This window comes from Macaca fascicularis, chromosome X (assembly GCF_037993035.2).
Source record: "Macaca fascicularis isolate 582-1 chromosome X, T2T-MFA8v1.1".
Taxonomy (NCBI): Eukaryota; Metazoa; Chordata; class Mammalia; order Primates; family Cercopithecidae; genus Macaca; species Macaca fascicularis.
In genome coordinates this window covers 135800194-135815404 of record NC_088395.1, presented here as the reverse complement: position 1 = coordinate 135815404, position 15211 = coordinate 135800194, and the positions used below count along the sequence as shown (strand labels likewise).

Here is a 15211-nt window from a genome sequence, read left to right as displayed (position 1 = left end):
AGTGTTAGTTATATAGCAACAACTGTATCAGTTGTTAGTTTATATATAAACTATAGTTTATATATATTTAAAACTATATAGTTTATAAACTGTTAATATAGCAACAACTATATTAGTTGTTAGTTATATAGTTGTTAGTTTTATAGTGTTATTTATATATTAGTGTTAGTTATATAGCAACCCCATACCCCCACATATACCCCCAACTATACCCCCATAACTTACACAGAATTGGAACACAAGACTTCCTTATTAGCTCAACAGAGTTCCAAATCTACTAATCCGAGGGACCACCTTCTGGGCTGTGGTCATCTCAGTAATGTAGCTATTCTATTCAATCTTCAGATTTTTGTTTTTACATTAGAGGAAACCAAGGCACAGAAGTTTTACTGGTTTGCTCAAGGGTCACCTCTCTCTAACCCACTCTAGCCTTTGGAAATGTTAGTGGTGTTCCACTTTTCTGCTGAATTTAGTTTTATTAAATTCTGAATTTAGTTTCATTAAACTAGTCTTCCAGGGTTGGATGAAATCTGGGTTTGATGAACTTCCCAATAGAGCTGACTAAGCAGGACCTAGGAAGGAGCTACTTCATAGAACTAGCTGACATCCAGTTACAGTGGCACCAATAGTCTCAGAAAAGAGCAGGTTGGGCCAGTGGGGATTTCTTCCATGTAAATCAGACAGCATAGACACAGAGGATCTAAAAGTGGGGACTGAGGAAATTGGTTTTAGGCAGAACCCAATGTTGGGAGATGGCAAGATTTAAGTGAACAATTTTTAAACTGGGAAGGAATATTATGCCAAGAAGCCAGTGAATATCCAAGGGAGGTGTCTTGGGCACACAGGGATAGGGACCTATGATATGTAAAGGTCACCATGGATACTTTTGAGATGAGGCATTAGTGACAATAGAGGTTAGCAGCTATGGTGATAGCTTATCAAAATAATCTTTTGATCAATCATTCAACAGTATTTACTGAGTTCCTATGTCTAAGGCAGAGAGGAAGGTGACACACTGATAAAATACTGTTATTTCTATCTCTACACATTTCATTACATTTTCTAACAGTCAAATCAGTAAGTGAGGCAGTTTCTGGCCTACACTAAACCATTACTGAATTAATGAATATGCCTTCAAACAAGTGGGATAAGGGGGTAGGGAGACTGGAGAAACCAGCTGAATAGGGTTAAGACAAGTCTGTAACGTGAACAATGAGGCATTTCCATAGCATTTTTACGTTTTGTAAACCACTCTCGCATTTATTTTTCCCCCACTTATAACTCCAAAGGCTATAAGGTAAGGCAGTTAATGGTTTTATTAAACTGAAGAGTTAACTTTGGCCCAGAAAGCTTTATTGACTTGCCCAACGTTACACAACACATGTCAGTTGCAGGGGCAGGAACTAAGAACCCAGGCTTCCTGCTTCCCCGCCCATTCAGTCCTTCCACTGAGCCACACTGCCAAGCAAGATCCAGAGGCTTGGAAGTTGAGGACAAAGCCCCGAGGTTAGAGAGCACTGGCACTTCACACCTGGACCTGAACCTGTTGCCCGTGTGGCCTTAGTAGGAGGACAGTGGGTGACCCGTCGCGGTTTGGGGTTGGGAGGTAATGGCAGGCTCACCTCCTCTGTGGGAATCAGGTGGTTACTTACTCATATTGCCCGTTCCTCTGGGCTAGGGTCAGGGCGCAGGGCTCCCGGAGAGGACCCTTCATCTCCATACCCTCGACAGTATGCGGGCGCTAGTCAAGGGTCTCCTTTGGAAGCGCGGTGGGGAGGAGTGGTGCACTGCGGGGCGAAGGGGGTCTTCCACCCCCCGCCCCGGCCGCCCTCACCCGCCCCGCCCGGCTTCGCCTCCCGCGCCGGCCCCCTCCCCCACTCTGCTTGGCCTCTGGGCCACCCGGTTGCCCCGCCCCGCCGTGTTCCGCAGGGCCCCCGACCCCCACCCGCGGCCCTGCGCGGTCTCCCCTCCCCCTTCTCTCCGGCGGATACGGCAAGGGGCTGGGCTCCGACCGGGAGCGGCGGCTCCATCCAGGCGGCCTCCGGGCTCGGCGGGACAGCGGACTGCGGGCGGATCCGACGACAGTGGCTCCCGAGTCCCCACACCCACCCACCCACCTCGGCTGCGTGTCGTTTGAGGAACCGCTCCGCGCCGGGCGCCGGGCGCCGGGAGCCGGGAGCCGGTAGCGGGGAGCTGGGAGCTGAGAATCTGACCCGAGAGAGAGCGGCGCCTCGCGCCCCCGCCAGTTTTCCAGGCCGCCGCAGATTCCGCTCCCTGCGGCCAACCTGCGGAACTGCAGCGAGAGACCCGACGGACTGGGGGCGTCCCTACTACGTCCAGCAAGGAATGGGGTTTAAATGCCACCTGTGACATCAAAATTGTTCTGAGGACTTTGAAGATGGCCACAGAAACAAAACACAGTCACACCTATGGGGGATCTCAAACCTGTTGTGTCAATACGACCCACATCATCCATATATGAAACAATATATATATAAAATATATAAAATTTGTATATTATATAATATATATTATACATAATATATATTATATATGTAATATTATATATAATATAATATATATTATATATGTAATATTATATATAATATAATATATAATATATGTAATATTATATATAATATAATATATATTATATATGTAATATTATATATATATATTTCTTAAGGTTATAATGCTCTGTGTTGGTTATCCTACCATTTCCCTTCCTCTTCTTTCTTCTATGCCCTATATCAGAGAATTCCCCAAAGCCCAGACCTTTGCTCCTCCTCTGCATCCCCTCCAGGTCACCTCTAACTAGACAATGTCCAAATATATATCCCTGGCCCAGACCTGTTACCTAATAGAGTCCATTGTTAATACATCACTACGTCACAAAACTAACTCATTATCATTTCACTTAAAAGCCATATATTGTCTTCCCCCTCCTAATCTCTATATCCAATCAGTCAACAAACCCTGTTAATATTTTACATGGAATTACTTTTAGATTCCTTATTTTCTTTCCATTCGCACTGCCATAACTTTATTGTAAGCCCTTGTGATAGCCTATCTGGGTTATTGCATTTTTCTTTAAATAAATCCTATTGGGTTTACTCTGTCCTTTGACCTGTTTACTCTGTTGACAACCATAACAATATTTTTCCCAAAGTAATTTTTCGATTGTGTTATTCATTTGTTCCAGAATATATAATACACTAAATATCAAGACTGACTGTAAGTCTGTAGTAATTAAAAGTATACTATGGAGATAGACAATCAATGAAACACAATATAAAGCCCCCAAACAGACCACACATATATGGAAGGTTGATATGCAGCGTGTGGGACATTTCAAATCAGTGGGGAAATAATGGATTATCCACTAAGTGGTAGTAGGACTACTGCTTATCCATATGGAAAACTATAAAATTAGACCCCTACCTCTAACCATGGAAGAAAAATCAATTCTAGGTGGATTAAAGATCTAAATGTGAAAAGCAAAACTTTATAACTCTCAGAAAAAAGCTGAGTATCTTTATGAGCTTGGAATATGGAATGAGAATAAGACATTTAGCTAAATAAAATTTCAAAATGTGTGTACTTCAAGACAATATAAACAAGTTAAAAGACAAACTGGCCTGCACAGTGGCTCATGCCTGTAATCCTAGCACTTTGGGAGGCCAAGGCGGTAGGATCACTTTAGCCCAGGAGTTCAAGACCAGCCTGGGCAACGTGGCAAAACCCTGTCTCTACAAAAAATATAAAAATTAGCTGGATGTGGAGGCAAGTGCTTGCAGTCCCAGCTACTCAGGAGGCTGAGGTGGGAGTATCCCCTTGAGCCAGCGAGGTCACAGCTGCAGTGAGCCATGGATGGCGCCACTGCACTCCAGCCTGGGAGTCTGGGCGACAGAGCAAGAGCTTGTCTCAAAAAAAAAAAAAAAAGAAAAGAAAAAAGGCCAGCTGTCATCACCTTTCTGACGTCTCCCACCATTTCCCTCCACTCTCTCTAACTAGCTTTGCGTAGTCACACTGACTCCTTGTTGTTCCTAGGACTTGTCAGGCACACTCTTGCCTCAGGGCCTTTGCACTTGCTGTTCACTCTGCCTGCACTCTCACCTCCTTCAGGTCTTTGCTCAAATGTCACTTTCTCGCTGAAGCCTTCCTAGACCACTTTATTGAAAACTGTAATTCAACAATCCCCTTCTCCATCATCACACATACATGTTTCCTATCCCTCTTCCCTGCTTATGTATCACTATCCACCACTTCTGTTTTATTTATCAATATTATTAGTCATTTACCTTCACCCACTAGAATGTTGAGTTCCATGAGTGCAAGGATTTTTGTCTGTTTTGATCATAGCTGCATTCTCAGTGCCTAGAACCATTCTTGGAGCAAAGTAGGTGCTAGAGAAATATTGATTACATGAATGAATGACTTAGTATCCAGGATATATAAGAACTCCTATAAAAAAGAAATAAAGAAACCTAATAGAAAAATTGACAAAATATCTGAGTAAGTAATTAATAGTCAAGGAAACCCAGATGGCCAATAAAGAAATGAAAGATGCCTAACTTTATTACTATTCAGGGAAATTGAAAAGTCAAACCACAAGATACCATTTCACAACCATCGGTTTTGTGAAAATTTAAAAAGTCAGACAACCCCAAGTGTTGTTGAGGTTCTAGCAGTAGAACTCTGATTTAAGGCTAGAAGGAGTTTAAGTTGGTAGAACTGCTATGAAGAACAATTTGACAATGTCTAATAAAGGCAATACCCCTGAATCTAGAAATTCTATTTCTAGATATAGACACTGGCAAAACTCTACCTTTTATATGCACAAAGAGACATATAAAAGAATGTTCATTGCAGTATTATTTGTAATCTCAAAAATGGAAGCCAAGTAAATGTCAGCAGGTGAATGAATAAATAATGGTGTTCTCGATGAATGAATTTGAGCTACAGGTAGTAACAGCTAAATTTCAAAAATATAACGTTGAGCAAAAAGCGAATTGCAAAACATGTACAGTATACTGTGTATATAAAGTCTGAAAATATCATCTATTGCTTATGGCTACATAAATGAGTAGTACTGTAATAGTATATAAAACATGAAAGGGCATGATCACCAAATTTAAAGGAGGGAGAGGATTGACACTGGGGAGGGGCATACAGAGAATATCAAATATATCTGTAATATTTATTTCTCAAAACAGAATCTGAAAAGTGATGTTGCAAGATTTGATAGAACTGGGTGGTGGGTACATATATTGGTTCTGTTATTCCATGTACTTTCCTGCACTGAAAATCATTTGCAGTCAATGAAATGAAAGATAAAGAAGGAATATGCAGGGGAGGGTTAGCAGTATCAAATGCTGAAAATAGGACAAGAAAATGAGGGCCAAAGAGACTTTGTTTGGATGTGTCAAGGAGTTCACTGGAGACCAATACTTGTTTGGTTTCAATAAGTGGTGAGGATAGAAACAAGATTATGGGGAATTGAGGAGGAGCTGTATTGTGAGAAAACGGAGACAAGAGACCACAGATTAAAGAGGTTTGGAAATAAAAAGGAACGAAGTACAATTTTAATTAAATTAGTTAGAAGGGTCAGAGGTTGTTGACAAAGCCTGAAGCCACTTTAAAGCAAAGAGGAAGGAGCCAACAAAGAGGGGGCCTTTTAAGATGCTAGAAGAGAGAGGTGGTAAGGTTGCAAGCAAAATCCCTCAGTAATTGAGAGGGACAAAGATCCAAGATGGAGATGGCAGAATCAGCCTTAGAAAAAAGGTGAGATACTTCTTCTTCCAAGTTTACAGTGTCCTCAGCACCTAAACAGTGCCTTGCACATAGTGGGTACTCAATAAATATTTGTTAAGTGAGGAATAAAGGTTGTATGGAAATTAAAATATATTGAGGTAAGGACACTAAAAACTGAGGTCTCTCACAGGGTAAATGATGGTTGCATGTAAGTGGCTTCCAATGCAAAGAGTTAAAAGAAAATTGAATAGAATTCAAATAAATGAAACTCTGGCTTCAAGAAAACATGAATCTCACCACCTTTACCACCACCATCACCACCACCACCACCTGCATGTGCGTGCATGTATACACACACACACACACACACACACACACACACACACACATATTCAATGGGTGCTTAGTGCCTGCCTTTTATCCATTAGGCAACTGTCACTAAGTGTCTACAACTTACAGGCTTTTCAGAAACAAAATTTAAAAAAACAGGATCTTTAAAAAAGACTAGAGCCGAGCACGGTGGCTCACACCTATAATCCCAGCACTTTGGAAGGCCAAAGCAGAAGGATCATTTGAAGTTTGAGATTAGCCTGGGCAATCTAACGCGACTCCCATCTCTACAAAAATAAAATAAAATAAAATTAGCTGGGCATGGTGGTATGTGCCTATAGTCCCAGTTACTCGGGAGGCTGAGGCAGGAGGATCACTTGAGCCCAGGAGTTCAAGGCTGCAGTGAGCTATGATTGTGCCACAGCACTCCAGTCTGGGCGACAGAAGGAGACTCTGTCTCTAAAAAAATTTGTTTTTAAGTAAAGGCTATAAAATACTAAAATGACAAATTAAAAAATAATAATTTAATTAAATGGCATACAAAATAGAACAGTATATCAAGTTCATTAACAGTTAAATTTAGTATGCATTTAAAAACCCATTATATTTGAAGACGATTTTTAGGTTGAATATCTCACTTCCCAAGAATTCCCAAGTACATATAATTCTTATGGAGAAATCACAGCCATGTAAATTAAATTAGTTATGCACAGACAAATAATTTCAAAAGCAAAATTACCAAAGCATTTTCAAAAATTTATAGCAAAAATATAAATGTTTAATGCAGGATGCAGATGCATTTTAATATGTTTATTATGATGTTGGCTGAAGTCTCCACAAGTGACAGTGTTTAGGGCCTGCAAAGGCAAAAACAGGCCTGCCTAACATAGATGAGGCTGGGAAGGAAGATTTTGCATAGGTGAGTCAGCAGCCAGAGGCTGGAAGGCAGGCCCAGTGGAAGCATAAATGATTCATTGATTTTTAAATCACCACTAGTTGAAAAGCCTCCCTTTTCATATACACAAATCCAGCATGGGTATGGCTTTCCATACAGAGCAACACAAAGAGTTAATTTTTATTTACATATTTCTGATTTGCATTTCTATATGTCTACTTACACATTTCTATGTTATTTATGTCTATTTTCATTCCTTATAGAGTTTCGGGTGAGAAAGGCTCATTACTTGGGGCCACAGCCCCCTATTCACCACTCTTTCACCAAGAGTGTAGGGGTCACACCTACACTCTTGGTGAAATGGCGACAGGCACGGCAAGCAGGAAAAACTGGCCTCCTTCGGCACACAATGCCCTCCAGGCCCTTCTTTCGCTTTGCTACTTTATTCCTACCCAGGCTAATTTCTTAATTCCCTTCATTCTCTACCCCTATCACATTCACCAAGGCTAGGCTCTCCTTTCTGCTTAGTGAATCCCATAGGCAGGTCAGCATTGCCCAGGCCTACTTGCCTCTTCTTCTCAGAAATTGGAGGTGCTGAACTGAAAGAATATGGCGTCAGCCTGGCATTAAAGCTCCAAGGATCTGTCCTGAATGCATCATTCCAGAGTTATCTCCCAAGGAAACTCTTTATAAACTTTATGCTCTGCCCATCGTTTCCCTTCAGATGTGAACATGTGCAGCAGTTAGTGGCGATCAAATGCATGTGTCCGTGACTCAAATACTCAGTCGATCATTTAGCTGAACACTGCTGGCTTGCCATCTTGGTCTTGACCTTTATAGAGTGTTAAATTATAAAAAATGATCCATAAGCTGTTTAATATATATCCATAAAGAATCGAAGAGATGCTGATGATTGAAATACAGAGCATAAAATGATTACAATTCTAAAAATTCCCAAGATAACACTCATCAGACCCAGAAGCTGCATTTATCTGATCAAAATTCTTATATGGCTCATAAAAATTTCTCAAGCACTTCAGAAATCCTTAAAAAGAAAATTGAGTTATGGCTAAATTCAATTTGTTTTCTCACTTATTGGGAATAAAAAATTATCCACATCTGCAAAGTCAAATGATGAGATCTCTAATATCATCATTTAGAAACAAAATGCAAAAATTATTAAAGTAAGCAGGTTGATATTTTTTAAAGCACGAAATTCAATAATTCCAATTTCAGGTCTTGAAAAGGGTTTTTGTCTATTTGTGAATGCTGCAAGGCCTAGTAACATTTAACCATACTGTGATGGATATAGAGGGATGATCTATGAAGGCTGCCTGAGCTCCCTGCTACTCTCAATCATGTGACCCTTCTGGATGCAGATAGGGATGAGGCTGGTCTTATCCCTAATGCAGGTGTCACAAAGGAAGGGGAAAATATATTCTTGGTTTTTAGGTTATCATTTTAAGTCTCAGTCCAGCGTGTAAGACAGGAAGATTTGGAAAGAGTCTCTGTTGAGAAAGATGTGTTACATTCCTCAACCCATACCTCCACCCTCAGTAGACAAGAGCCTCAGAACTGAGAAGGAGTAGAGCAGGAAAGTAAGAGAATGCTTTTGTTTATTTAGAGACAGAGTCTCACTTTGTTGCCCAGGCTGGAATGCAGTGGCATAATCATAGCTCACTGCAGCCTTGAACTCCTGAGCTCAAGTGATCCTCCTGTCTCAGCCTCCCGAGTAGCTGGGACTGCAGATGTGCACTGCCACGTCTAGGTAATTAAAAATAAAACTAAGAGACAGTATCTTGCCATGTTGCCCAGGTTGGTCTTGAACTTCTGGGATCAAGCGATTCACCCTCTCTTGGCCTCCTAAAGTGCTGGGATTAAAGGTATGAGCCATCATGCCCAGCCCAGAAGAGAATTTGGAAGCTGGAATCTTGTGGTCATGATGAGAAGAAGCCATGTTTGGGAGAAGTAAAGACCATGTCATTAGAGGCCTGATGGGCAGTTGGCCACCCTAATGGATGGCAGCAGGGATGGAAGACAGGATAACTGCACATCTCAGGGAAGCCCAGTGAAGAATATACCAAGAACCTGAGAAGTGGGTTCCTTCTCCCCACCACTGTTATTTCAGTCTTGCATAAACTCGAGTTCAAAATCAACATGTGGGGCATGAAGGAGGGAGGGGTGAATCCTAAATCTGATTGGGTTTAAACATGAATTGACTAAGTTTAAGTGGAGGATTGGTTTCTGCCATCAGAAAGAATGATGCTTCTAGAAAGGCATTAAATCCAGACATAAGCAGCATAAGCTCCAGAACCTTGTCTGTCTTGCTTATGGCTGTATACCTAGCACCTAGTACCTGGCACAGTAGCATTTCGATAGGTATCTGTGGAGTGTATAACTGTCCCTTACAGAAAATAATGAGTGATTTAGAATTATTCTAAGTGTGTTAAGCATCAAAACAAATTGGGAAGTTTTGCTCTAACCAATGTAACTATTTAATCTCTTGATTGATCACACACCACTTATTCTTCACTCCATCTCAGTGCTAATGCTACATCTTTTCCCCAACATCCTCTGCAACTGTACCTGCTGGAATCCCCTATTCTTCAATGCTCACCTCAAGTGAAGCTTTTCCTTCTTTGAAGCTTTTCTCCTGTCTCCTCTCAGTTGGAAAGGAATGCTCCCTCCTGAATAACAGTGCCTCTGTGTACCTCTTAGGGAAGTTCTTGGAACTTTTCAAGGTCTGTTTTGTACAATATTGTAACAGAATGAACAAGCACATGATAAACTCTGATCATTCTTATCGCTACTCAGCACCATCTCCTCAGTGCTTTATAGTCACATGTTTTGAAAGAAACATTTATAAAGTACTTCTTTATACTTTTCTTTGGTGTCGAATTTTTCTTCTTTTAGTGTGCATAAAACGTATATGTACAGTTTAACAAATAATTATAAAGTGAATGTCCATGTAACCTCTACCTAGGTTAAAAAACTGAACATTGTTAGCCCTTTGAAAGTGCAAACAATGCAAGACTCCAGCTTCCAAATTTGCTTCTGGGCTGGTCACCCAAAACAGGTAGTTTTCTCTGATCATTCCTTCTTCTCCCACCGGAATTAAATCAAGGGTAGTATTGAGCCAGCATTCCCTGGTGAGGTATAAAAGATTCTGTCTGTTTGGAATGGTCAAAGTCCATGCCATAGTGGTCGTTAACATTTTTGAAGGTCATCCCTGGACATAACCACTATCTTGAGTTCTGTGATAATCATTTCCTTGCTTTTCTTTATAGTTTTATCGCTTATGAATGCAGTCATTAAAACTTTTGCCTGCTTTTGAACTTTATATGAATGGCATTGTATGGTATATATTCTTTATATCTTGCTTATTTCAGCTAATAGTATGTCATGCATGCGGTCGTATATAGATGCCCTGCAGTTTAATTGATGTACAATATTCTATTGTGTGACTATATTGGAATTAATTCATTCTCTTGTTGATGGACATTAGGTGGTTTCCAGCATTTGGCTATTACAAACAAAAGCTGATAAGAGCATTCTTTTTTTTTTTTTTTTCCTGAAACACAGTCTCACTCTGTCACTCAGGCTGGAGTGCAGTGGCGTGATCTCTGCTGACTGCAACCTCCGCCTCCAGGGTTCAACCGATTCTCCTGCCTCAGTCTCCCGAGTAGCTGGGACTACAGGTGTGTGCCATTGCACCCAGCTAATTTTTTTTATTTTTCAGTAGAGATGGAGTTTCATCATGCTAGTCAGGCTGGACTCGAACTCCTAACCTGAGGTGATCCACCCACCTCGGCTTCCCAGAGTGCTAGGATTACAGGTGTGAGCCATTGCACCCAGCCTAGAACATTCTTGTACATGGTTTTTGGTGCATATATGAATGATTACCTCTGGGGTGTATTATCCTAGTGGGGTGAAAGATGTCACAGGTTGGGCTCTCTAGAAGCAAAAGCTGAGATGAAATGTTGGGTGCAAGATGTTTATTAGGGATCAATACCAGTGGAAGGAAGGCAGAGGGAGTAGTATTGGGCAGGAGAGATGAACTATGATACAAGGCTGACGAAGCTTGAGCTAACTTGGCACTGAGTTTCGGAAAAAGTAGAGCCCATTGGTGAGTACTTTGTCAGGTTGAAATGGTCACCTTAGGAAGAGTGTGACTTCGGGTGAAGCAGCTCTTTGCAGCTAAGGCAGAGTCTCAAGGAGCTGACAGCTGGAGGCTATCTGCTGACTGTACCTCCCCCACATACCTGAGTAGAATGTTCTTCCTCGAAGCAGAATCTAGGTGGCACATCTCTGTGTTGCTACTACAAAAGGGTACATATGTGCTCAACTCTAGTAAATACTGTCAAACTGGTTTCCAAAGTGGTTGTACAATTTACATCTTCACTTGCACTCTATGAGAGTCCCCATCCTCACAAACTCTTGCCATTGTCAGTCTTTAAACATTTTAGCCATTCTAATGGATGTGCAGCAGTATCTCATTGTTTTTGTTTTGTTTTGAGATCAAGAGTCTCATTATGTCACCCCAGGCTGGAGTGTAGTCGCATGACCATGACCCACTGTAGCCTCGACTTCCCAGGGATATGTGATCCTCCTGCCTTAGCCTCCTGAGTAGCTGGCACTACAGGTGCATGCCACCACGCCAGATTAATTTATTTTTCATTTTTGTAGAGACAGGATTTCACCATGTTGCCTACGCTGGTCTTGAACTCCTGGGCTCAAGCAATACACCCACCTTGGCCTCCCGAAGTGCTGGGGATACAAGCATGAGCCACTGTGCTGGGCCTCATTGTGGTTTTAACTTGCATTTCCCTGATGACTACTGAGGTGAAACACATTCTCATACATTAATTGCTTTGTTAAGTCTTCTTTCGTCCACTTGTGTTTGTCTTCCACAGAGAATGAGTCTCTTTCAGGCAAAGGTCAGCAAACACAGCCTGAAGCCCATTTTTGTATGTCCCTTGAACTAAGAATGTTTTTACATTTAAAATTGTTTTTAAAAATCAAAATAATAATAATAATAATATTTAGTTATATGAAATTCAAATTCCAGTGTCCACAAAAACAGTTTTATTGGAACCAGCCATGTTCACGTGTCTATAGTCTATGGCTGCTTTCACGTTACAACAGCAGAGTTTAGTGGTTGTGACAAAGACTTTATAATCTGTAAAGCCTCAAATACTTACTACCTGGCCCTTTACAGAAAAAGTTTGCTGGTCCCTGTTCTAGGTCACTAGTTCTCAAAGTGTGGTCCCTGGACCAACAGCACCAGCATCAGCATCAGCGGGGAACTTGTTAGATAGACAAATTCTTGGCCCCACTCCAAACTTACCAATTCAGAAACTCTGGGAGTGGGGCCAACCATCTTTGTTTTAACAAGCCCTCCAGATGATGCTGATGCGCTAAAGTTTGAAAACCACTGGTCTAGGCCCAGGACAAGGACTCAATCTTTTTTTTTTTTTTTTTTTTTGGGTGTGTGTGTGTGTGTGTGTGTGTGTGTGTGTAGACATCATTGTCTTTTGGTATCTTGTTCTACATGTAGTGGGTAAGCTGGGGGAGAGCCCTGAAAAATGTTATATAAGTGTATTATTACGCATGTGAAATCTGGCAAGAACGGACACTCAGGACACGATTGAAGGAAGAAAAATGGGAGAAACAAGAGGGCAACACAGAAGCTGAAGGGTATGTGTGGAGTGGGGAGGGCATGGTGTAGCTAGGGAGCCAGTCCCTGGACTGCCTTCCCTCCTACCTCTTATTATTATTATATATATATTTTGAGATGGAGTCTCGCTCTGTCACCCAGGCTGGAGTGCAATGGCATGATTTCAGCTCACTGCAACCTCCGCCTCCTGGGTTCAAGCGATTCTCCTGCCTCAGCCTCCTGAGTAGCTGGGATTACAGGCATGTGCCACCACACCCGGCTAATTTTGTATTTTTAGTAGAGACGAGATTTCTCCACATTGGTCAGGCTGGCCTCAAACTCCTGACCTCAGGTGATTCTCCTGCCTCGGCCTCCCAAAGGGCTGGGATTATAGGTATGAGCCACCGCGCCTGGCCCCTCCGGCCTCTTTTTAAACAAAGATGAATCGAGTGCGATTCCTGTCCTCAAAAAAGTCACAGTCTAAGTAGAGAAGTAGCCTAACCCTCTTCTCCCTCATTACTGCCTTTCTTCAGAACTTACCTTTGAGGAAGTGTAACTGCACCAAATTGCTGACCCTGATAAATGATAATGAACAGAGAAAATGAACTTGGCAAACAGCACTTCCGCCTTATTCCTGTTTTAGTTTAGCACTGACTTTCAGACTTACTTTACCATATTCTATCTTTTTCCTTGGCTCAGCCAAAACTGAAAGCAGCACCCTGCTTTTTTCTTTTTGTTAACTACCATCCACTGAGTAATCTGTTATATGCCGGGATCATGTTAAATGTTTTATACATATATTTTACATTAAATCCTCATGAAATCACGTTGAATTAGGTATCATTATACCCATTTTACAGATGCAAATCGGAGGAGAGAGAGGTTAAACAATTTGGTAGAATCTGAACCCCAAGTCTTTCTGACTCTACAGCCAAAGCTGGTAATAATTGTACTATTCTGCCTCTAATAATATCGCCATGGATAATATTGTGCCTTTACATACATAGTAAATACATGGACATCAATGGTAACGTGCATCCATGAGACTTTTTACTTGCATGTAATAGAAACTAACTGATTTATTTAAATGGAAATAAAATGTATTAAATAGTGAAAAAAATATTGTGCCTTTCGCAAACCCAATTCAGATTATTTAGCATGTGTTTCGTGTTTTAGGGCATGGGTGGGTGGGTAGAATTTCAGGGTTGGGAGCATTTAAGAAAATCTTGCTGGGCGCAGTGACTCATACCTGTAATCCCAGGACTTCGGGAGGCCAAGGTGGGCGGATCAAGAGGTCAGGAGTTCGAGACCAGTCTGACCAACATGGTGAAACCCCATCTCTACTAAAAATACAAAAATTAGCCAGGCTTGGTGGCACGTGTCTGTAGTCCCAGCTACTCGGGAGGCAGAGGCAGGAGATGCTTGAATCCAGGAGGTGGTGGTTGCAGTGAGCCGGGACTGTACCACTGAACTACAGCCTGGGTGACAGAATGAGACTCTGTCTCAATATAAAAAAAAAAAAAAAAAAAAAAAAAGAAAAGAGAAGAAAATCTTGTATTTTTTTTTTTCCTGAGCTACTTTTGCAAAATTGCTTAACAGTAGAAAATCATTTTATATACCACTTAAAACAATATCAAAAATCATTCCTCAATGAAGTAACATTATTGTGAACAGTATAATACTCACATTGCATGTTACATTACACATTACTACTGCATTGTCTCTTCTGTGTGAAATTGTTCTGTTCAATTTTTTTTTGAGACGGAGTCTTGTTCTGTCACCCAGGCTAGAGTGCAGTGGCGTGATCTCAGCTCACTGCAACCTCCACCTCCTAGGTTCAAGTGATTCTCCTGCCTCAGCCTCCGGAGTAGCTGGGATTACAGGTGCCCACCACTGCACCCAGCTAATTTTTTTGTTTTTGGTAGAGATGGGGTTTCCCCATCTTGACCAGGCTGGTCTTGAACTCCTGACTTCATGATCTACCCGCCTCGGCCTCTCAAAGTGCTGGGATTACAGGCGTGAGCCACTGCACCTGGCCTGTTCTTTTTTTTTTACTCACCCTATCTACTAGGTCATACTCCTTCTGTTAAGGATTAATTTAAACTTGTCCAGTTTTGAGTAATACGTTTCGATTCATCTATAAAAAGGTATTTATCTATTATATAAAGAAACACCTTCATTGAGGAAAACTAGAATAGAAAAGCAAAATAAGAAAAAAAATTACCCACAATCCCACCACCTTGCTGTAACTACTGGTTTAACATTTGGAGTAGAACCTTCCAGGGTTTTTCCTTTGTGGAAATACATTTATGTAAATAGTGTTTTTCAGTGTGTGTGTGGCTAAAATGGGATCATTCTATCTTTTTGCCTGTATGTTTTCACTTAACAATATACAGGAATATATTTGCATGTCAACAGATACCTGATTACATAATCATTATTTTTTTTTCTTTTTCCTTTTTTCTTTTTTTTTGAAATGCAGTCTCACTCTGTCACCCAGGCTGGGGTGCAGTGGCGCGATCTCGCCTCACCGCAACCTCTGCCTCCAGGGTTCAAGCGATTCTCCTGCCTCAGCC

The 15211-nt window shown here is 41.4% G+C and overlaps 1 protein-coding gene across 6 annotated transcripts in view; it reads right to left on the bottom strand.

Annotated features, from left to right (window-relative positions):
* The window catches only part of OCRL (OCRL inositol polyphosphate-5-phosphatase), a 60192-nt gene extending 57970 nt beyond the window's left edge, over nucleotides 1-2222 (bottom strand). For 4 of the 6 annotated variants that reach the window (XM_065538414.1, XM_015444102.4, XM_065538411.2 and 1 more), the window contains exons 1-2: nucleotides 1992-2222; nucleotides 1653-1732 (exon numbers count right to left, since the gene is read on the bottom strand). In XM_065538414.1, coding sequence (XP_065394486.1) covers nucleotides 1653-1732; nucleotides 1992-2030 — 119 coding nt within the window. In that variant the 5' untranslated portion in view covers nucleotides 2031-2222. Of the gene's footprint in view, nucleotides 1-1652; nucleotides 1882-1991 lie in introns of those variants that run through there. The other 2 variants (XM_065538412.2, XM_074029171.1) reach the window with 2 other exon arrangements.
* Between the last annotated feature and the right edge of the window lie 12989 nt (nucleotides 2223-15211).